Source organism: Musa acuminata, chromosome BXJ2-11, assembly GCF_036884655.1.
Source record: "Musa acuminata AAA Group cultivar baxijiao chromosome BXJ2-11, Cavendish_Baxijiao_AAA, whole genome shotgun sequence".
NCBI classification, from domain to species: Eukaryota; Viridiplantae; Streptophyta; class Magnoliopsida; order Zingiberales; family Musaceae; genus Musa; species Musa acuminata.
This window is the reverse complement of record NC_088348.1, coordinates 4293392-4318005: the sequence shown is the minus strand read 5'-3', so window position 1 is coordinate 4318005 and position 24614 is coordinate 4293392. Positions and strand designations below refer to the sequence as shown.

The following is a 24614-nucleotide window of genomic DNA, read 5'->3' as shown; positions in this document are numbered from 1 at the left end:
TAAAACTAATATTTTTTGTTCTTTTTATAATTTGGGTGAATCATCAAGATTTACCAAATGAGTGTGCTCCATTTTGGTAACCCATCATTTTCTTTCCTTTGTCTATATTTTGTTGATTAGACCTACCAAAATAGACAATTATGAGAACAATGTTTGCCTTTGTTTTTGGATAAATCTCCATTGTTCTTTGAAATGTCATAATTCAGTAATGATAAATTGATGAACAAAAGAGAATATCCCATCCTTTTCTTTTCCTACAAGTATTCCTCTTACAACATCAACACCAAGTTTGCAATCAAAATAAAAAGACTACTAGTCAAAGTTTGAATAGAAAAGTGTAATTATTTTTTATGCATTGCTAATAATCCATGAAGTAATTATTTTTATCATATGCTAAGAATTATTTAGTCTAATTCTTTTTATATAAGGATCAAAAGAAATTTTTTGAAACCTAATAATCATAAATTAGATATGTAATATGATATGCTTTTCAATTAAAAACATCTTTCCAAATGATAAATGGGAAGAATATATATATACATATATATATCATTGGAGCAAAGTCAACTCTCAAATCAGTGTCACATCGACATCCAACAATCTCATCATCGACTTAGGACCTCACAATCTCCTATCATATAGAAATTAGCCAATCATCTCATAATTAAATTTATTTCTTTATAAATAGGAACTTCCAAGGGATAAAACTCTCTTTAGATTCTTTCTTTCTAAATTTATTAATCAAACTAACATGAATTTATTTCTTATTGGGAACAACACAAACATACCCCTTAGGAGACCTTTATTTTTCATATAGAGAAAAAGTACCCAAAAGTAGAAACATATTTTTGTGTTTGCCCTAGAAGATTTGATACATGAAGAACACCTCTGTCCTCGAGATTCTTTCATGATAGATCCACAAACCTAACCTTGTCAAATGAAAAGTATGACTGACTTAATTTCTGATAACTTAAATCTCTTGTTGATGAGTGATTTGAAGGCGCTCAACTTGTTTCAATGTTTACTAAGGTTTTAGTTACATGTATCCATCAATACAATGCATAGCATTTTGATGTCATTGGAGCCATGGAATCAGTCAACTTCATTTTATCATCAAGAAAGTATGTGACAAGAACTAATTACCTAACTCTTTGACTAGGAAAATAACCATAACACGATCATTGATTCCTCCTCCTCCTCATAGTCCAGACACTACTTGCATGGCTTTCATTTTTGGACCAAATCTTTGATTGACAAAGGCAAACCCAATAGAACATAATTAGCATCAAAGGAAGAACTTTGGGTTGATATTGATAATGAATCGCATACAGATTCTAAAAGCTCTTGAAACGGCAACAATCTCCAAGCAACTCTCGACGAAGACATCATGCATCTCCTTTTGACTTTTAGAAATGCCTACTCACAATTACTAGGTTGATGAAGACACTCCACCTAATTAGGATCTTTTCTCGAGTCATGAAATAAACTCCGAATCGAACATAAAAAATTCATCTCTATATAGCAATAATTTAGAAAAAAAATAATAGTTTAAAAAGTATTAATATATACCGTCTTATTTCTATATTGATAGAGATTATAATTTTTTACGTCGTAAGAGAACAATCTTATTATCGTGCTAAAACTTGTCACGTTAAAAAGAATATAATGAAAAACAAGTAGAAATTGTGATCAATTAATTGTATGGGGGTAAAACAAAAAACCATATGACATTTTTCGGGATAAAATAGTTATTACTCTATAATTGAAGTTGATTGCGTCGTCTTCTTCGTGTGTTTTGGGAGCTCTAAATTTGTTTGGGTCGCCTAATTTGGGCAGCAGTTGGATGGGGACTTCGGTTTGGTCCGAAGCGGACGATTTCTTGTTGCGTCGCCTAACTCGGACCGAGTCGTCTTAGAAGTCCACGTGCTTTCCACGGGTCGATGCGGTGGTGCGGGCCAAGTCACCTTCGGTTGAGTAACGTCTCCGGAAAGGCCACCCCCGACGCCCGTCCCCACCGATCTACCAACCGCGGGGAGCGTGTACCGCCCCCCCCGGGATAAGTCCTGCGCGGCACATGGCGCCAGGCTCAGCAACCAACCGACGGCCGCCCCCTCCCCCACCCACCCTTCCGTAGCCGAGTCAAACGCGGGCGGGGCCCACTAGTTTGTCGCTTGTGAGGTAGCCAAGCCCTCGGGAGCACGTCCTGCGTGGGCCCCGGCAGAACGTGGAGGGCCGCGCGCATCCTCGCCGTCCACCTGGCACGCATTCGATCTGTACCCTTGGGAAGGGGGGGAGCGAGGCGAAATTACGCGCAGGCCCTTGGCTCTTTGTTTCCCTCTCTACAAGACGCCCCCGTCCCCCCCTCCGACGACTCTTCAAAGTGGAAGGACCCCTTGCTACCTTCGCAACCAGATCCCCGGGCTATCGACGATGGCCTCCGAGCTCATCTACCGCGGCGGCCACGACGCCCACCTGCCGGAGAGCGGCAGCGGGTACACCCCGAAGCCGGAGAAACACCTCCTCTGGCTCTGGCGCCCGCTTCGCTACCTTCTGCGGGAGCAGCGCCTTGTATTCGTGCTCGTCGGCATGGCCCTCGCCTCCCTCCTCTTCGCCCTCGCTCCCTCATCTTCCTCCACCAACTCCTACTCCTACTCCTCCGCCGTGGCGTCCGAACTCGCCCTCCGGTCGGCGATGGACCGCCAGCAACAACAGCACCACCATAGGGCGGCGTTCGAGGCGGCGGCGAGGGGATTCGTCGGGGGGAAGGTGCCGCTAGGGATCAAGCGGAAAGGGCTCCGCATCGTGGTGACGGGCGGGGCCGGGTTCGTGGGCAGCCACCTGGTGGACCGGCTGATTGCCAGGGGTGACAGCGTGATCGTCGTGGACAACTTCTTCACGGGGCGGAAGGAGAACGTGATGCACCACTTCGGGAACCCCAACTTCGAGCTCATCCGCCATGACGTCGTCGAGCCCCTGCTTCTCGAGGTCGACCAGATCTACCACCTCGCCTGCCCCGCCTCCCCCGTCCACTACAAGTTCAACCCCGTCAAGACCATCATATCCTTTTTCCTCTCTAATTTTCCTTTCTTCTCTCATTAGTCTCTTCTTCTGCAATTTTTTTAGTGCTAAAAATCGCTCTTTTCCAAGTTGGCTGAAGTTTCTGGTTTTTCGTATACATTCTATAGATAATTTTCAAGTTTGCATTTTTTTTGCTTTTTATTCCTGTAATTTATATTCCCTAAAGGTCTTTTAATTTTGTTCGTCTTTGGTGGTAGACTGTCTCTGTTGTGTTCTTGTCATTAGATCTCCTAAAATTGGCTTCCTGTATCACTTCCATCACCTAAAACTAATTCTTATAGCCTTGTCCTACTCCGTTGATGATTGATAAAAAGGACTGTTTTTTGGCTCAGTACTGTTCTATGTGATCTTGGTTCTTTAATTCTTGGTGGTGGTCTCCTCATGTCTACAACTTGATGAAAACAGTGTCTCTTTTTACCTGGTCTTCAGTAATTTGAACTTCTGAAAGTTAGTAGTTGTTGAACAGATCTTAATGTTGGCCTTTTGAGATCAAATTGTTGCTTGTTACTTCTTCCAAAATGTTCGATTTGGTTACTGTGGTTGTTCTTAGTCTTTCAGTCAAGATTAGAATATAATAAGAAGGAAGAAAAGCAAGAATCTTTCTTTTTCCTGTTAAAAGCCTTGATTCATTGAGCTTTTTTTGTGGAGTGCACAAGACCAATGTTGTGGGAACTCTCAACATGCTAGGCCTGGCCAAGCGAGTGGGGGCCAGGTTCCTCCTCACCAGCACCAGCGAGGTCTATGGCGATCCCTTGCAGCACCCTCAAGTTGAGACCTACTGGGGCAATGTTAATCCCATCGGTATACGTCTCTCTCTATCATCATGTCTCTCATTTCTTCAGCTTTTTCTCTCATAGAGTCTCAAGTGTAATAAATTTGATCCAGAGTTGGTGAGTGTCCTGTTTTTAACCCCTTTTTTTGTATTAGTTAGATGCTTACTTTGTCATATAAAATCTATAAAAGAATCTAACAAGCTGTTGGTATGGGCACAGGGGTTAGGAGCTGCTATGATGAAGGCAAGCGTACAGCGGAGACACTGACCATGGACTACCACCGTGGTGCCCAAGTCGAGGTCATACAACTTCTAACTAATCCATAATATAATGTGTCTGCTCTAGATTTAGCTTCTTGATTGGCTCTTTTGGTATTTATTATATGCTAAATTCCTTTGATACAGGTGAGGATTGCTCGAATCTTCAACACTTATGGGCCCCGCATGTGCATTGACGATGGCCGGGTTGTCAGCAACTTTGTTGCTCAGGTGTGTGACAACTTTGCTGAGATTTCGAGATTTCTGTTTAGTTTCAATAAATAAAGTGATATGCATTGGATTAATGAGTGCAACACCACTGTTTGAATTTGATACATGATTTAGGCCTTGAGGAAGGAGCCAATGACGGTTTATGGGGATGGAAAGCAGACAAGGAGTTTCCAATATGTTTCTGACCTTGTAAGTCTTCTTCCTATTGCTCTACCAACTTCAGCTTTTGTGTCCTTTCTTGTGTCATGTATATGCTTGGTTTTCATGTTGGAAATCGTGATCATACAACAAACCAATAGCTCTGGTTTTGGTACATATTAGGCCCACATGGACCAGTTAGGTTTCTCAAGTTCTTGTGGTTGGTGGGGGTGGGTCCAAGTGTTATTTGGACATTCAAAAACAGCACATTCATGTGCAGAATCAACCTACCATGTCTAAACAGATTGTTCTCCTTTCCATTGGCTTCACATTGTTGTCCTTTTGCCCAGTAGTGGTCACACCTTTTAGACCCCAGTTGGTCCTTTAGTTAGTCTAGCAATCAAAGTTTAGATACTTTATTACTTTATTAAGCTTCAATTCCTGGAGGTCATTAATAAAAGCATAGTGTTGTTTGCCACATATTTGTTGCAATATTATTTCTAATTCAATGAATCTTGCTAGAATGTTCTTTCCCTGAATATGATTCTGACCAAGTTTATTCTTAAGATGAAGAGAAGCATATCTATTCTATACTCAATAAGTACCGACCGATACACACTGAGGGATTAGCTCTAGTTCCAAAAATAAATACATAGACACTTGTTGAACAAGAGGCTTCATGTATTTTAAGAATCCATTGGTGGTCTCTTCAAAAGGTAGGTAGAAAAGGACAAATAAACAAAAATGATATTGGTAAATCGGTAGTCCATGCTTGACCAAGGGACAGAGAGTCCTCATATTCAATGTGTGAGAATCTTCTACAAAATTTGCTTAGTGTTTAACAACAAAATACAGGTGGAGGGGTTAATGAGGCTGATGGAAGGAGAACACATTGGTCCATTCAACCTGGGCAACCCTGGAGAGTTCACAATGCTGGAGCTTGCTAAAGTTGTGCAGGAAACCATTGACCCCAATGCTAAAATCGAGTTCCGTCCCAACACAGAGGATGATCCTCACAAGCGCAAACCTGACATCACCAGGGCCAAGGAACTGCTCGGCTGGGAACCCAAGATCCCTCTCCGCCAGGGTCTTCCTCTAATGGTCTCCGACTTTCACAAACGTATCTTTGGTGATCACTCTGATGCTAAACCATCCATAACTTCCACAGCCACTGGAACGGGATCCTCCTAAGATTCAAAGTTCTCTTTTGGACCTGGTTTGTGCTATACAGGAAATTTACAGACTAAGAATCCCATTTGGTAGAAGCGCAGCAAGAGAAGGATCATGCCTTGATTGGTTTAGGTTCTAAATGACTTGGCCATTATTGTCCTTTTGCTGGTTGCTGTATAAGCTACTAGAGATTCCTGCATTGCAGTGGGACAAGTCCCTTTGGAGACATTATTGCTTTATTTTTTTTTCCCTTTAGTTTTGAAGCAGGTGTCCTCATGTGTTGTCATCTAATTTGAGTTTAATACAGGTGTTATATTTGCTTTGAATGAATTAATAGAATCTCCTATATGTTGTCTTTTTGTCATGTTCTGATGCTCATGTGGGTGCCATGCCCTCCTCTGTTCTCAGAAAATGTTATGCTCATTGTTCTGGTGCAGTATCAGTTTTTTAAGCTTTGGTAAGTGGTTAATAGCCTTTTGGATACTTTGGTGTATTATTGAAATAAAGGGTTAAATCAAAGGCTATAAAAGCTGATCTGATTTCTCCTTGCGAAAGGTTGTTTGTTTTTTCATCTCCTGACACTCAATCAATGCTTCAACCAATATTTCTGTCTTTTACTTGCTTAGCATTTGAAATAGTTGGTATCACTGAGACAATGCTGAGTTTGCAGAGAGATCAGAATCAACAGAAATCAACAAAACTGAATACTTGTATAGGACATTGTGTGCAAGTTTAGATGTTCTCCTTGACCTTGAAACACAGATGAAATTACTGTATATTTATTGGGGGCACATGTTTCCTATGCAAATTACTAACCTGATGTCTAATGGCATAATGATATATTGGTTTTTCTGGTCTTCTGGTTAATTACATTACTCAAAGATGATGAATAATTGGTGTATCTCCATTTATTGGCAAAAAAGTTGCATGCAGCTTGGTCAATAGTCCACTACCAATCTCATACTACTTGTTGAGAAAATAGATGGGAGTCATCAGAAATCACTTGTGAGAGAAGCAGCTGCAGTTTCTCCAAATTATCTCAGTTGAATGTTCAAGCACAAGTAGCAGATCAGAAACTGTTTTAAGTTCCCAGATCACCAATGTGAAGTCCCTTGCCTACAGTCATGTTAATGTCACAAGAATCTCAAGACTAATTTCAGTAGCAACAATACTGGTGATGCCAAAAATATCAGCACTTGTGGTGTGTGTTGATGACTAACCACTGATTTCAATGGAGTCACTGAGTTCATCAGGTTAACCTTGCCTAAAGAGTCACACAAATCCTTATATCTTACCTCATTCCACAAGTTCACCCAGTATTTATCAGTTGGTAGAGAATTTAGACATGTTCTTTAGCCAAAACCAGACAAGTATGATCAGATTTAATAGAGGATTCTAATGATAGAAATAGGAATCTTATTCTAAGTTCATCTACCATAAGTAATACTGAGCTTAGTTGACTAGGTTTTGGGCTGCTTCCAGTGAACTGATTAGACCAAAGAGTGTTGGCTTCACTCTCGAAGAGTCTATATTACTGATGATAAGCATCATTTGTCTTCAACAAATACTCACAAAGAATTATTTATTTTGGATGGACTTCAGACGGTTTTTGCTCGTTTGAATGGACCCAAAAGATAATATTGAGGATAGAGGTGACTGTAACACTTGTAAGGTCTTAGTTTCTCTATTTTTCGATTGATGTGAGATGACTCTTAACACTTGAAAGATGCCTCCGAGATGGTAGAGATATGACTGTGACGTCTATAAGATTTTGATTCTTCTACTCCTTAATACTAGATATGTATGAGATGAGCGTAGGGATCCTCAGGTTTTAAAATGAAGACTAAAAAGCTTAGAGCTCAACACTGTAGAGAGAAAGTGAGTTGCATGAGGTTAAAATTGAAACGTCTCTTTTAGGTTTATTCAGAGGGGACTAATTAGGATCAGATTTTTAGACTTAAAAGATTTATATTAAAATTTATATAATTATGAAAATGATACATCTAATTTTATTTATCGTAACATCATCGGTTTTACCGATTAAAGTACAAAAATAATGGATAAAAATATAATTTTAACATCCTAGTTATGTTTTCGATTGTGATGGACGATGATATCGTTGAGAACTACGAGTGACTATTATGGATGAGAAATGAGAGCGATGGTGAGAGGTGAGGCAAAGAGAGAGGAGAAAGAGGATGACGCAGATGCTGATACTTTATATTTGCGTCGCCATTGCTCAACAACTATATTGGTGTTGGCATAGATGCAGATGTAGAGCGACGTCGCTCTACATTTATTTTGGTATTATCAATGAAATGGGGAAGGGCGGTGCCGCTCTGCATTAATGTGAGCGTCGATACAGATGCCTAGCAGTTTTTTCGCCATTCTACATTTACGTCGACACCACTTGACAATTATGTTGGCATCGCTCGACAACTATATCAACACTGATGCAGATGAAGAGCGACAAAAGGGTCGCTTGGCATCTGCATCGGTATTGATGCAGATGCGGTGTGATATTCATAAAGATGCAAAGTAGTGAAATGGCCGCTCAACATCTACATTGACGTCGATGCAAATGTTGAGCGATCCTTTCGTCACTCGACAACTGCGCCAATGTCGACACAATTGTCGAGTGGTGCTGACGTAGATACAGAGCGTCGACATCTGTATCGTCCTCTTTCTCCTATCCTTTTGCTTCACCTCTTGTCGTTAGTCTTCTTCCTCAACTACAACAACTACTAGCGGTCTCCAATGATGTTATCATCTGTTATCATAAAAAACATAACTAGAACGTTCAGATTATTATTTTGTTCATCGTTTTTGTATTTTCGACAGTAAAACTGAAAACGTTATTGTAATTAAAACTAAATGTTTCACTTTTATAATTATAAGGATTTCAATATAATTTTTGAAGTATAAAAATCTAATTAGCCTATTTTGAAGATGGACCACTAGGCAGACCAGTGTTATCGTATGGGAGTATGGGCAGCCATGTAGCCAAGTTTGTCCCTCATCAGATTGATTAACTAACGAGGCAATGAATTGAAATGGTTCTTATTAACTAACTAATGTGTTACTCTCAACTAATTATTGATTAGTAGGTGTTGTTAGAATATAGATCAGATCATGTATCATCTATTATCTTTGAATTTTAAGGTACAGTGATAAAAAATTTATCATAGTATTAAAATAAAGGATCCCATATTTAAATCTTATTCAAGTCACATTAGGAAAAAAAAAAGTATATCCTGATCAATTCCAATTTCATGTGTTGGGTATGAACCAATCTGACATCTATGATGAGGTTATAGGAAGATTTTTTAAAATCATATTCACCTACTCATTAAAAAATTTGATAAAAGATCATGACATAGGTAAGTACGGAATGATAACTTTACGTTTCTTAGGTACTCTAATCCTCAATCAATCTATGATTGAAGTACCATAGATTGAAGTATCAATTATATATTTGAGTGCATAATTTGAGCACATGATTGAATAAATTTTTTTCCTCACAACCTGTGTAATGAAATCATCTCTTTCACAATAAATTTTTCATGGTATCATAGCATTCTTGCTTCAAGCATGGCTCCCTCTTCCTCTAACCCTACTAACCTATTGGCGATTGTTATTCATCTTTCTCGCCTTCTTTGTTGTTGTCTTACAACTCTTGATTTTTGCTTCTCGCTTTCGGATTCTAGCATTGTATTGAAAACGAAGACGTGTGACCTCTCCCTATCAATCTCCTAGCGTTACTCTTTTGTAGTAAATTTACTTCACTTTGTAATCTAATCAGCCTTCTTTAATGATCGATCGACTTCTTTGATGATCCTCTATTGCTATGTAGTTCTACTTGGTGGGTGTTCCCTCTACTCTTACCTACTACCAAGTATCTTTATCGACGTCCTCGTCCACTTCCTGTTAATCGTCAAACTCACTAACACCTCGAATCCACGGTTGACCTCTCAACGATAGTCTAGTGCCTTCCACCATCCTCTCAACTATGTCATCAGTACTCATGATCGAGAGAATGACTCAAGAGAGGAAGGAAGAGAGCATCCTCTCCTACACATCTTAGATCAGATCCACTCTTGTGCACTTCTTAGATCTAATATCTTTCATAAGATTAGATCCTCCTTTGTGCATTTCTCATATCTTATCTTCTCCAATAGATTATATTTCCACTACTTGTGTATCCAAACTATATTATTAGTTGTTCAAGATTTTCCTAATTGGATCACAACATCTTCTCAACATGTGTTCCTCATCTGCATTTGATGCTCCAATTATTATTTCCTCAAGAAACTATAGTTCATCTCAACCTACCGGACTTATATATATCAATAAACCAACTCTAATCCCTTCAAGCTCCTGAAAGATGATAACTATACATTTTACTAAGCACAATTCAACAATCTCCTCTTGTATTAGGCTACATTAATGTCTCTCTTAGTTGTTCACCAAAAAAAGATCCAAATATCAAGAAAACACATCCTAATAGCAAATATTGATCACAAGTCAGGGCTACGATAATATCGTCTTATTCTACAAGTCATTCAAGTATTAGTCATTGGCTCCATCGCACCATTAGTCTCTTTGTCCTACATAAGAAGTCGGGTCTAACTAACAAACAACCTTTACCGATTGCTCTCACACTTGTAAGCTAAGTCTTTTATCTACTTTGATAAAGACAACATAAAAGAGAAGTACTATTACTAACTATATACAAAATCTAAAAATTATTATAAATAATTTACCTTTAATGAGTCATCATTTAAGTAATAAAAAAGTCATCGTTCATATACTAAATGGTCCGGTAGATGAATATAAGGAACTGTGGTAGCAATTCAAGTAAATAACTCACTAATATCATTTGAAAAACTATATAATAAATTGATTGATCATGAAATGTATATGAAACAAGAAGAGAAGAAGACGAGATCAATTATAACTACTTAATTAAATAAAAAAATCTAGAAAAAAAAAGATAATCAAGGTAATAAAAACTTTAATAAAAGACCAAACAAAATACTTTTGGACATATGGGTAATGCACAAAGTCATCATTTCCATTATATTATTAACTCTTTAACCATGGTGGCAACTTCAACCTAAATAACTCAGAAAATAACTTTAACTATCCGTAGTTTTGATTTTCTAATAATAATAATCAACAAAAAGTCATCTGTCACCTTTGTGATAAAATTGGACATATAACAAAAGTACGTTGATCTTGATGCAAGCTTACTACTATGCTCAATTGGCCTCAAATAAACATCAGGACTACTTTGACCGCTTACGTAAGTAATTGGATTGTTGATTCTGGTGCTTCTCATTATATCACTTTTGATTTATAAAATTTATCTATCCACATTAACTACTATGAAAACAACGAAGGCATCATCATTAGTGGCGGTAATGGAATCTCCATCACTTATATTAGTTCCACAACATCTAATTCACACATAAATACTTTTATACTCGATGCTATTTTATGTGCACCTTATATTAAAAGAAATATTATTTTTTATCTTTTAATTTTATAAATAAAATAACATCTCTATATTATTTTTATTCTGACCTTAGACCAAGGACATCCTTAGTTTAAGGTCAAAATAAAGACAATATATATGAGTGACCATTAGCTTCACAAAATACTAAGCCAACTACTCTTGCTTTACTTGTTGCTCCAATTAATGTGTGACATCGTCGCCTTAATCACCCATCATCCTTTATTTAATAATAGCTAATTTTTCATTTCTCGCTTCCAACTTTTAAATCAAGTAGAATTATAACCTATTATGATGCTTGTCTTAATAATAAAAATCACAGACTATCTTTTAAAACATCTTCTATATCCTATTTTAAACCACTTGAAATCATTTATACTGATGTTTAGAACTCTACTCTAACCAATTCCTTTGATAATTTTAAATTTTATATTATTTTTATATATTATTTTATTAAATATATATTGTCTATATCCTTTTAAATATAGATATGAAGTGGTCATAGTTTTTACTCATTTTAGAAAGATAGTCGAAAACATCTTCTAATCTACCATTAAAACAAAATGAATACTAATCTCTAATGATTTATCTTTTATCATGTAATATATAATATTTTAAGTTACTATTACATATATCTCAACTAGTTAGCTTCACCAAACAAAAGCATCTGACATATAGTTGAGATTGGCATCACCCACTTACATTGAGTCTCTATGCCATTAAACTTTTGGTTAGTAGCATCTCAAATTGTAATCTACCTCATTAACAATATGTTCACCCCAATCCTATAACACTAAATACTATTTGAAAAACTATTTCATAAAATATCATACATTAATTTAAAGTATTTGGTTGTTTATATTATCCTTAATTATACCCATAAGTTTTATACAAGTTAATACTAAGATCTAAACCTTGTATATTTATTTGGTACTCCTTTGAACATAATATTTTTCGATTCTATAATCCCTAAACTCAAGAGATCTTTCTATGACGTTATGTTATATATATATTTTTTAGTCTACCTTTCCTTTCTAATATCTTACTCATTTAATAATTTAAGCTACTACAATAACATGAGTACACTTTAAACCTCCTCAAACGCACTTCTTATTGTATCAATCAGTAATTCTTCTCGAGACCCGTACTCTTTTATTATTTCAGTTTAGCAACACCTCACTTCCTTTATAACTTCTCTATCTTTCTCTCCACCAACTCACTTTATAATGCTTAATAAACATCCTCGAAACCATAAATGATATCTTTATCATCTCCTTGGTCAAGTGACATCGAAGTGCATCAACCTGATCAAGTATGTGTCACTAACTTTTCATTAATTCTTATACCTTCAACATAACCCAATAATGCTATCGAGCTTGGACATCATATGACAACACGCTCTAAAAGACATCTTCAAACAACCTTAAGTCCTTGATCTCCATGCTACTACGAACTCTCCATCAGAGCCTATTGAACCCACAACCATTTCCCAAGCCTAAAAACCTCCATACTGGTGCAAAGTGATGTATGAGCAATATAATGCCTTACTGTATAATACCACATGGGCTCTTGTACCATCTCACCTCATACAAAATATCATCAGGTATAAGAAGATTTTTTGAATTAAGTAGAATCCAAATGAATCCATTAACTAATACAAAACACATCTAGTGGTCAAAGGGTTTTACTAACGACTAGATGTTGATTTCATAAAAAATTTCAATCCAATTATTAAAATGACAATAATTCGATTGATCCTGAGTTTGGCTATGACTCAAGACTGGCATATACGACAACTAAATATTAACAATGCCTTCTTATAGAGGACCTTATCTGAATATGTTTTTATGTAGCAACTTGTTGACTTTATCCACCCTTCGCATCCAAGTCATATTTATAAATTATGAAAAACTATTTTATGAACTTCGCCAAGCTCTAATAGCCTAATATATTAAACTTGGCTCGTTTTTTATCTTAACTAGCTTCATTAACTTTAAGTTTGATATCTTTTTATTCCTAACGATAATAAAAGGGATGTACTATGTATATTTACTAGTTTATGTGAATAACATTATCATCACATATAATAATTCTATGGAGATCAAGTAACTGACAGATGAATTGTCCATCAAAGACTTAGAAACCTTAAGTTATTTTCTGGGAATGAAAGTAACATTTACATCTTTTGATTTTTTATCTCAGAAGTACAATCTAATATTAAAGACAAACATATAAAATATCAAAAAAGTCGTTACCTCACTCTCTACTATTGTGTCACTCAAATTATATGATAGATAGCCCTACTACGAATCTAATATAGTACTGACAAGTACTTGGTTCCTTGTAGTATTTATCTCTCACACGTTTAGATAATTTATTTGTAGTCAACAAATTATTACAGTCAATAAATTATCACAATTCATGCATTAACCGTCAACTACGTATTGGTTTACATTAAAACATGTTTTATGATATCTTATAAGGACTCTCAATCATAGACTTCTCATTCGTAAACACTCATCACTTCATCTTTATTCCTTCATAGATGTTGATTGGGCAAGCAACCTTGATGATAAAACATATCAGCTTACATTGTCTTCCTTATAGCAAATCTAATCAGTTGGAGTTCCAAGAAACAAAACACAATCGTAAGATCTATCACTGAAGTTGAATATTAAGTCATCGCTTCCACCACTACAGAGCTCAATTGGGTCACTAATCTGCTACACGAATTTGGTATCACCTCTCAATCCACTCATACAATATACTATGATAATGTTAGTGTTACCTACTTATTTGCCAACCCGATATTCCACTCACATATGAAACAAATTATCATCAACTTATATTTTGTTAGAGATCAAGTTGTCAAACGTTAATTACATATTTCTCTTGTCCATACTTCTAATCATTTCGAAGGATATTTCAATTGCATCGATCCATATTTTTAATGAAAGCTTAATATTACATAAGCATGATAAAAGAACATAATATAGACAAATATAAAATAATAATTTTATATTTCTTAATTTAATTTTACGAGGGCATGATAAAATATCATGATATAGACAAATATGAAATGATTACTTTATGCTCCTTATATTCTTTAATCCTTAATCAATATATAATTTAAAAAATAATCATATATTTAATTATATAATTACAAAATTTTCTTTCATAATCTATATAAATGAATCTGATCACGATAAATGAGATCAATAATTTTTTATTGAACTCCTGGTAAAGAAGATAAATATTAGAGATTAACTTGTTTTCATAGCCACCATGAAACTTGAAGAAAAGATCTCTCATGGCAGAGTCATAACTGCGGAGAACTCATGCAAAAAAAAATACATTTGATATTTCTTCCTAAAACCCAATAAATGATCTTTATCAACGTATACATGTGAAAGAAAGCACGACCACTACTACTCTTTGCGATGCCGTGCACGGTTTTGCATCTGATAGGCCTGACATCCTGTCAAAAAGCTTTGCAAATCGTCATGGCTGGGGATATCTCCGAGAGGATTGACTGATGAGCAGCAAATTGTCCTTCAACCAATCATCGTAACTGATCACAAACCAAAGGGCTATCATTAATGAGCTTGTGTTGATCCTCTTCAGCAGGAGAAGAGATCGAGACTGATGAGCCGAAGATCAATAGCATATAAACAAGCTCCAAACCAAACTGGCACACATGAAATGTATCCCATGCAATGATGCTGGGTGTTGGTTTAGGACACTAGCAGTTGGACATCTGGTCGGTGCATCGTCTTTTGGTGCTTTTGGGCGAGCAGATGGAGTGTTGGCTCAACCACGACCAGGGTTGCCCAGCTAGCTAGCTTGCTTGCTTGTCAAATGCTTGTCCTTCGTACTGAGGAATTATTTCCCAGGTTTTGGATCTTTTGGCCACCGACGTCCCAGACTTGTAAGCAGAAGCGGGGCCATGGTTAACGAAGTGGAATGTTGTATTTATCTCATCACCGGCCACTCCCCATGAAGCCAGAGAAAAGCTTTTGGGGGTGTTTTACCTCACCGTCTGTGTTGAGGACATCAGTGCATCAAAACCAGCACCGAATCCCCCGAGAATCCCTCGCGCTCCTGTTTCGGGAATAAAACCCTACTGTCCCCCGGAAAACCCTCGCCCCCTGCTGCTGCTTCTTCTCCACAGCTTCTGTCTCGTGATGCGTGCGTTGCGTGTGCGTCACAACCTACCATCACGTCCCCTCTTTATTCCCTCTCCCAGTGCAATAACTTCTCCCTGTTCATCTCCTCCTCCCATTTAAGCTTCACAGGAACAGTCAAAACCACGCCAGCCAACGTAACACGTGTGGCCACTACCCAGAGTGGTGCTCGGAAACTCGTCTCAAGCTCGATACCAACTCAAACATGGGCTACATATAACTACGTTATACGATACATATATATTCATCTTAATTTGCCTTGGCACAAGAAGCCAAATAAGGTAGAGAAGAAGAAGAAGGAGATTTAGAGGCGCATGCATGTCTTTGTTTATGTTCTTGAGTTGGTAAGATCTTCCCATGGAGAACAGGAGAAAGAACACTTTCGAGGATTCCATGGATCACCCTATAACAAGTCAAGAACATAAATGATTGAATACAGAAGCCGCTTTCTCATACCTGCAGGACGAGTTGGTTTGCGGGAGATGGAGGAGGTGAGAAGCCCATGTTGGAGAAGGGGAGCACGTGCAAAGATGGAGAGTTAGACGAGAGAGCGAGAGAGAGAGAGAGAGAGAGGCTTTGCACGTGCCCTGCTTCTCCAACAAGGGCTGCCTCACCATAGAAGCAGCCTGGTTCAGCTTTGGGGCTCTTTGAGGGATGGCGAGGGAAAGAGTAGGCACCTCAATTTATAAGAAAGCGGAGAGAGAGAGATAGAGAGAGAGAGAGAGAGAGAGAGAGAGAGAGAGAGAGAGAGATGGATTCTCGAATTGGGGTTGTTTACAGGAAGAGCCGGAGAGGAGCAATTGAGTAGTGCTGGGAATGGTGTGTAGGCCATTCCTCACTCCCATATTAATAGAAGAATTGAAGTCTGTAGGAATACTTCCCACAGAACAAGTGACACTTCACCTTCTTCCCCACAAAGCATACACATATATATATACATGCACGTCAGATGTACAAACAAGTAAACAACCCACATATGTAATTAATACACATTGTTATCATGCAAAACACTAGATATATGTTGATCAATGTCAATGAAGCTGAGGTTGACAGCATTACAAGCTCCACATATGATGGCTTTGAGCTTTGCTCATCTGTAAACAAAGAGAAGACAAGAAAGTAACTGTTAACGAGAAGTAGGACAGGGTAAAGTAGAATACATTATCTCTGGAATCTATCTTAGTTTAACCCATCATGTAGTGGTACCTTTAGACAACTAGGCAACATAGTTGGTTGTCTTTTTGCGTCGACATTTTCATCATCATCCTTGGAAAAAGTTTCCAACAACCAAATTACTCTCAAGTATAGCATATATTATATGTCGAAGATTATACTGAAGTAATTGAAAGAATAAGAACGTATTAAATGATCAAACTCAGTCGTCATGATCCTTTACAAACAATTAAAGTATGAGGGAACCTTATATATGTTTCATTTAGTTATGCTTCTCATATATGTTCACAAAAGAATTAATAATGGTTAAAAATGATAGATTTTGGCAAGAAAATGGAGGTTGCAAATGGATATATGATCATTGCAGGAATCGAAACAATAAAAAGAGGACAAAAGGAAGAAAAGAGAGGGCGTGAGTGAGGTACTTAACACACACACATACACTCTCTCTCTCCCTCTCTTTCTGGCGTCAGTAATGGACTGTGGATTGAGCTGTGGAGGAGTTTGCAAGAGACACAGCGGTGGGGTTGCGTGAGTCACAAGCCGTATGGACAAGATCATATGATGGACACATAGAATGATGGATGGATAGAGATATATTTATATATATATAAATATAGACAGAGAGAGACATATATATAAATGTGGCTCGGAGTGAGTAACTTCTGTTGCTGAGTTATGGCTGTTCTCCAACACCGGAGTATGACGGACATCACATCATCCATCATCCCCCACATGTGTGTTACCACGAAGGTGAAAAGCTTTTTATGCAACACATATACAATCTGTATTTAGCATGATATTTCCATACAACAAAAGGATTTTTGTAGCATAAACACAGCTTTTCTTGTCATATTTCATACGTTCTTCCTGTGTTTTGTAGCATTTGAGGATAGTTGGTAGTGGGCAGGCAAGCATTCATGTCACTGTATATTTTTCCACTGCACTGCATGAAGTTAAAGAAGGTTGCATGATTTGGACTGCCCTATTCGAGCACAAGAGCAATGGAGAGTGTTCAAGGTGTCATTATTGTTCCACCAAAATGAAACCAGCTTGCAATCGATACACCTGCATTCCTTGGATTGTGGCTGGATACTTGCTGTGTGTTTGCCAAGCACTCAACCCCTTGGAATTGGATGCTTTTTTACGTGAAAGATTACGAGGAAGGACACTTTTAGATTCACATGATCGAAGCAGGAGATGAAAGGGGAGAAACCGGGCAATGGCTTTTGACCTTTCCATCCCATCCAGCTAGTTTAAGGAACTGCTTCAGAGATGAGGGGGTTGAAGCAGATCTTAGGCCGCTTGATCTTAATGGAGAAACAAGAAAGAAGAAAGAACTTGTAGCAAGAAAAGAAGTTCTTAATTGGAGAAATAACAAATGCCACAAACGTACAAGAAGAAGAAAAGGGGAGTCTTCTGATAGATTTTTCTTTTAATATTTGGATCTATCAGACCCACCCAAATCAGTTTTGAGTATGGTTTTAATTGGCTTGGACGAGTTATTTTGGTCGAATTGGATCCGTACGGTTTAATTGGATCGGGCCATTGGGCTCGGGCTGAAGCCGAACCGAATCGATTCTACTGCTTCTCCATCTCTTAAAAGGGCTAACGGGTCGGGCTCCATCTCTTAAAAGCCACCCCTTCGGCGTCGGCCTCACTCCACGCGCAGGTTTTCCCTAATTTCCCACGCCTCGACTTCCCTGCCGGCGCCGCCGACCGCTACTTCCGCTCCTGTCCCTCCGCCCGATTTCTTTCGTAGGTGTTCTCTCATTCTTATAAATCTTGTGTAGTTCAGTCATTGCATCACTAGATTGATCTCAAAATGATCTCTTTTATTGAGATTAGACACAGATGATCTTTTGTTGGGCGTTCTCGTACGTCTTGTTATGTTGTGGTTGCTTGAAATCTGGAATGACATTGTGATGATTTGTGATTGTCTGAATTCACTTGTTTGGAACTGACCCCTAGTTGTGATTCCTTGAGCCATAGGTTTGTAAATTGAGGAAGCACGACTGTGTTCCCTTATATTTTTTGGCTTATTTTTTTAGTAATTTTATTAAGCCTTTTCAGTTCTCGTAATACTGGAACTGTGGGGGGGCAACTTGCTGCGGCATAGGGTTATCGCTGTTATCACTTCAGTTCTATTGGTTCCACAATCATCTTGCTTTCAAGTGATAATTATGTAAATCATTTTTCATTGGAAGATGTTATTACCTTCATCAGAGCTTAGGGCGCTGGACTTTTAGCTTGTGCCATAGCATCTTCGTTGAATTTGCTTTTGTTGATTATTTAGTATTACTGTTCAATTAGGCATTTTCACTATGAAAATAATGAAAAGAAGTGGCATTCTTTTACAAAGATCAGAACCTTTTATGCTGGCTTATCTGATGGTCTTCTCTATTCATCATCTTGTAGATCATGATACAGAACATGACTTGAAGATGGAATCTCTTTACCAAATTTAGGAACATGTCTATCCCTCCCTTTGAAGGCTAAGAATGTTATTTGGAGATATTTAGAAGTTTTGAGATATCAAGGAGAAGGGTTTCCAAAAACCTTACATAGGAAAATAAGACGTAAACATTTCTTATGGGAATTGAGTTAAAATCTAATGCAGATATGAGAGATGACCTACTCTTGAACTCGTCCAGTCTGATAGCTATTTCCTTAAAGGTATAATCACTTCAACTTGAGAGTAGAGAAATCTTTTGGCAAATATTCCTAAGGTTTCATCTAATTTGACAGTCAACTCTTTAAGGGAAGTACAGCTCCAAAGTACATAGGCAATTTATGAAGAACATGTTAATCATGTATTAGAGGAGATGAGTTCTAGCGAAAAGAATACATGAACGGAAGTCCATCGTGAAAATATGAAGAGTTAAAATCTTTAATGGTTCTTTTCTTTATTTAATATGATTGATTTGAGGTTTAATGTGGTTTATATGTCATCTACTATGTTATAATAAATTTGTTTTTACATATTCCATTATTAGTTGATAATAGACGTAGAGCTCGAAAGTACATAGGAAATTTATGAAGAACATGCTAATCATGTTTGTGAGAAGATGAGTAATAGCAAAAAGAATACATGAACAGAAGTCCATCGTGAAAATATGAAGAATTAAAATCTTTAATGGTTCTTTTTCTTGGTTTAATATGATTGATTTGAGGTTTAATGTGGTTTATATGCCATCTACTATGTTATAATAAGTTTGTGTTTACATATTCCATTTTCAGTAGATAACAGCAGGTACAAAATCATTTTGCATAAGTTTCCATTATCAGTTGGACATCCCTTCTTTTTAACAACTTGACATTTGATTGCATATGCTATTGTTTTTTCTACCAACACAAGTCTACAATTGATATGCACTACCATCTTCATTGACCTATCTGCAGGTAATTTATATATCTCCTTAAAAGCACTTATGACTCATGCAGGTCGGTTGTATCTATAATGTGCATTTACCTATCTATGTGCATCAAGTTTTCTTGAGAGTTGAGAAAATACATAAGTCACATTGATTTATCTTATAGTGTGCAGCTAGACTAATATTTTGAAGCCTTTTTTGTATCTGTGTCTTCCAGCCTGGCCAAAGCTAGCTATTCTTCATTTAACCATCTTTTTCACAAAAAAAAGAAACCCGTCTTTTACACTACTACTAACTAATGTCACACTCTAGCATGGGATGGTTGCTAGTTGCTTTCTTATATTGGTAAAGAATCCCATTAAGATAACACTCTTGGGTGGATCAGTGCAATACCAAGATGGTTGGATATACCATGTTTCAGTACACCCATATGTCAACTGGTACAGGTCCATCTGAAGGAGGACAAGGAGGTGGGGGAGGAGGAGGAAGGAGAGTTAGAGAAGGAGGATGTGGTGATGCACATTTCTAGGAAGACATGGTGATGACGTAGGGAAGAGGTTGAGGAGAGAAAGAGAGAGACAAATAAAAAGAGAAAGACAAACTACATGATTATTGTTAGTATTAAAGGGAATATCAGTATCAAGCGGTAGGCTTACCATCCTGTACTGGTTTTTTTTCTATCCGATAAGCTTGGTACCATAAGCTTACCAAGCGATACAGTTCAACTGAACCAAATTGAGCAAAATTGTCCAGTCCATGTCTCTATTGGTTGTCAGATCCATAAATACCGGCTCATCCCAATCAGTATCGGCCAGTATTTTATGCCTTGCTATTTGAGGTCACCATCATATAAGCTTTGCATATTTAAGATAATCTTTATATCCTCAGTAAAAAGCTTTATAAAATTGTTTTTGGATGATATAATCCATGCTTCTAATTTGCATGAAACTTTTGGCATCCACTATTATTACTTGGATAAATTTTGACCCTTGAGAATCTAACACCATAAAGCTTTGCAAGAAACCGTAGTTGCAAAATTAAGTTATTGTTATCACAATTTAGTACATGAAAAAAGTACAGAAGTTCATAAGGAAGAAACATAAGATAGAAGGGAAAGAAAAATATAGACGATGGCTGAAACTGTCATATGATCTCCCAAAAACCTTTGGTCATCAAAGCTAGAGACTATGTGACGGTTGGACATAAACTCAATCAGCATCTCATGAAACTAATAATACCCATCTGTTTAACTTTTAGGTCAATTTGTTAAGTTTAAAGGTTCCTGATTAGAGATTATGTCAACCACCTGTTTGGACCCCAATCACAAAATGGCAGTATAAAGTTTATATTGTAAAAAAAAGTAAAAAATAGTGGAAGGGAAGAACAAGAAAAATTAGACTACTTCTTCTAGAACTTAAATTTGGACTAAGACTATATTAAACTTAAAGCTAACCTGATTTTACTTTGCTTGAGCTCCTAGTCTGCATTGGTTTGCATCGTAACTTTGTAAATAGTTGGCTTGAATCATGGGGAACAATGCCTCCAAATATTATGATTGCAATCTCACATGTGCATATAGCAAAAACTTATTGACCTCATCAAAATTAAACTTATGTTTAATTTGTCTATGGAGTGTGTGAATAAGATAGTTTGTTGTTGGTCTGAGTTAGTGTTGTTTCTACTTGAAAATTTACCATTGATTCTAGCCATGTTTAGAGCTGTCTTGAATGTTCTCTCTGGTATCTTCTTTTTAAAGTTTGCAACCAAGGTTGATAAGATTGGGATCGGTTTTGGTCATATGATTTAAAGCAACACTCGTCCACATTACTTGAATTGAACCATGGACCAGTCCCTTTTTAATTGAAATACAGAGAGGTTTAAGTCTAACTACACCAGTCTTTTAGAAGCAGTAGGCATGTCCTCTGGTCATTTGCAGATTTCTTGTACCAGTGAGATCAGACAAATCTATGTAACTGGCTTGATATCAGTTGGGATTAGTAATAAAAGCAGCTGGAGCTGGCTTGATTAACTGGTTGAACGCTAGGATTGGCCAAGATTAAGCATCATGATGGTTATCTCACTGGTGCCTATGATGAGGGGCTGAGAAATATAACGTACTTGTTGTGTATCCATATCTGATAATATTTTACGTCAATATTCTGATAACACATGAATTGTTTAAGACCTACATGCATTTTGGCTTGTGAGTTAGATTTTCTTTCTTCCATGATCTCTCCGACTACTTATGACTGAGAGCGATGCATTATTTTGCCCAAATAAATATCAGATGACAGGTATTGAAGGCTTCGGCATGAAAATAGGTTTACAATCAGAAGTTCTAATGAGCTCTTGTGACATCTGATAGAACCAAATATATGAAGGCTTCGGCATGAAACTAGGTATACATCAGAAGTCCTAATGAGGTCTTGTGACATCTTATAGCACTAAATATCTGAAAGCTTCAGCATGAAACTAGAGCATTGTTAGGCCTACTATTTGTAGTTACACGACCTCATTTATCAGTGCAATATAATGCTAAAAAATATTACCGTTGAGAGTAACATGACTTTGAAACCTTGTCAAGTTTGTTTGGAACTCTCTTTTATTTTCCATCTCTTCTTTACATGTTGATCTATTAAATTAGATCTCACTGCATTTCTGTACTTTGAGATGTGCACAACTAAATGATCAGATGATCATCCATTTTACAAATTCCCTCCTTTTTCTTTTCTTTTATTTTTTTGTATGTGCTGTATGAGTTTTAGAATCTAATGCTTCTTTTTTATCCTTTTAGGTTATCAGCTACTACAATTATGGTTATTCCTCCTCCAGTTAGGCCACCAAGGATCATCATGTACCTTAAGCCATATGTGCTCAGGATGCATTTCTCTAACAAATATGTCAGCACCCAGGTCGTCCACACCCCTACGGCTACTGTTGCTGCCTCAGCAAGCTCAAAGGAAAAGTTGCTGAGGCCAGTCATGGAGTCCACACGAGATGTTGCAGCAGCTAGCAAGATTGGGAAGATTCTTGGCGAGCGTCTGCTACTTAAGGGTATCCCTGCTGTTTCTGTGTTCTTGAAGAGGGAACAGAAATACCATGGAAAGGTCAAGGCTATCATAGATTCCGTCCGAGATGCTGGTGTGAAGCTGCTTTGATGTCTATTCCTGAGTATATCCCAGGAGCATTTCTGCTTTATGATGCTACTTTCCATCGAGGCATTGCACTGGAACAGTCTGCCATGAGATTTGTCATTAATTGCAATTGCTCTTCTGAAGATGGGGATGAAAATGAACTAGAGCGATTTTATGAACATGAGTAGTTCATTAGCTCACTTGGAAATGATTCTCTTTAGAGCTGGACTGCTAAGAACAATGTGTTCTTTAACTAGTTCCTGAGTTGCATATCAATAATCCGCAGATGTCACTTTTTTGGATCCAGTTGTTGGTGACAGGTATCAGATGTCACTGTAAAATAACAAAGTATTTAAAAGTTATCCTGTCATTTGGTTTTTGATATGATTAAGCCTTTTTAATTTCCGCTATCAACATTTTGGTTTAATGAGTTCTAGAATCATCATATGTTCCTTTTGGCCAATTTTTGGTGGTGTATGACAACAGCCTGGAGGCTGATTTCATGAGAACTTTTACCATGAAGCATATTATAATCTGAATTAATACGAAAGACAATTTGTGCTGCTGCTTTCTTGATGTCTTGGCATCTCACGACACAGCCTAACAAGACGCCATACACCTCTGAAGACAGACTGCGACACCCAATAATTTCAACCCTGGAAACATCTTTCTCACCACATCCCATATATTCTTAGCTGGAAACATCTACGCACTTCGCTTCGGAAGTGCACGTAAACACCCCACAGTAATCAACAAAAGTGATGTATATATCATATCATAATTGGCGTAATAATAATTTGCCCCCATCAAGAGAGTTGGATGGCGTGGGGAAGACGATGGAACCATCACAATCATGCAGTGAAGATGAAGAATTCGGTGCGATGTGTCAGCCACCGTAGGGAATCCATTCCCTTTATTCTCGTGGAAGCCATGCTTATTCCCTGTTTACTAAGGTGTTTTGCTCGCCAAGGACATTGGATTCTTAGCACATACGGACTGTGACTGTGCCCGTGAATCCATTCCATTGTGAGGTGCTCCAACACTGTTCCAATTTAAACCTAGTCGATGAAGGGAATTTGGACGTGAGCACAAAAGTATATTTGGTATTCATACAAAAAGAATTTTTTTTTTTTTTTTATTGTAATGGGTAACAGACAGAAAACTTTTCGAGATTTAAAATTATGATCTTACGATCAACTGTTAAAGTTTTTATATAATGATTTTTTTAAATTAGAACATGATAGTTTAACTTTCCTTTATTTCTTATTTATTTATTTTTTAAAATTTAAATTCAATTATGTCATTTATTTTAACTCATAGAGAAAAGCAAAAAAAGTTTAACACGTGTCAAGATAAACTTGCTGTCTTCTCTTCTGGTGAAGCCGAGCATCAGATCCCATCCCTCTCATCACGTGATGCTACATGCTAACTCGTACGACCGCTGGCCCCCACCTCCCTGCCACATCTCTCCTCTCTCGCCCTTTCCCTCGCGCTCGCCCACGAACTTACCCATTGGTCCTCAACCCGTGCCTAGCTGCCACGTAATCTGCAGATGACGCGTCTTCGTTCCATAAGTTATGCTGTCAA

General features: G+C 37.5%; 2 protein-coding genes across 2 annotated transcripts; both read left to right on the top strand.

The window, feature by feature from the left end:
- The first annotated feature begins 2430 nt into the window (after positions 1–2430).
- Positions 2431–6011, top strand: LOC135627794 (UDP-glucuronic acid decarboxylase 4-like). Its single transcript, XM_065134105.1, has 6 exons — positions 2431–3058; positions 3733–3879; positions 4071–4150; positions 4256–4339; positions 4454–4528; positions 5333–6011. Exons 1-6 carry the CDS (start codon positions 2431–2433, stop codon positions 5666–5668), a joined length of 1350 nt encoding a protein of 449 aa, XP_064990177.1. The 3' UTR covers positions 5669–6011.
- Positions 6012–18148: 12137 nt separating this feature from the next.
- Positions 18149–23411, top strand: LOC135627139 (uncharacterized). Its single transcript, XM_065133132.1, has 2 exons — positions 18149–18277; positions 22688–23411. The coding sequence occupies exon 2, from the start codon at positions 22707–22709 to the stop codon at positions 23049–23051; it is 345 nt and encodes a 114-aa protein (XP_064989204.1). The 5' UTR covers positions 18149–18277; positions 22688–22706; the 3' UTR covers positions 23052–23411.
- The last annotated feature ends 1203 nt before the right edge of the window (positions 23412–24614 follow it).

Excerpts from the sequence above, each read along its gene's own strand:
- LOC135627794 (XM_065134105.1), top strand. The coding sequence starts at position 2,431 with ATGGCCTCCGAGCTCATCTACCGCGGCGGCCACGACGCCCACCTGCCG. Across the intron at positions 3,059-3,732 it reads CAACCCCGTCAAGACCATCA|AGACCAATGTTGTGGGAACT; the intron begins TATCCTTTTTCC and ends GTGGAGTGCACA. Across the intron at positions 4,340-4,453 it reads TCAGCAACTTTGTTGCTCAG|GCCTTGAGGAAGGAGCCAAT; the intron begins GTGTGTGACAAC and ends TACATGATTTAG.
- LOC135627139 (XM_065133132.1), top strand. The coding sequence starts at position 22,707 with ATGGTTATTCCTCCTCCAGTTAGGCCACCAAGGATCATCATGTACCTT.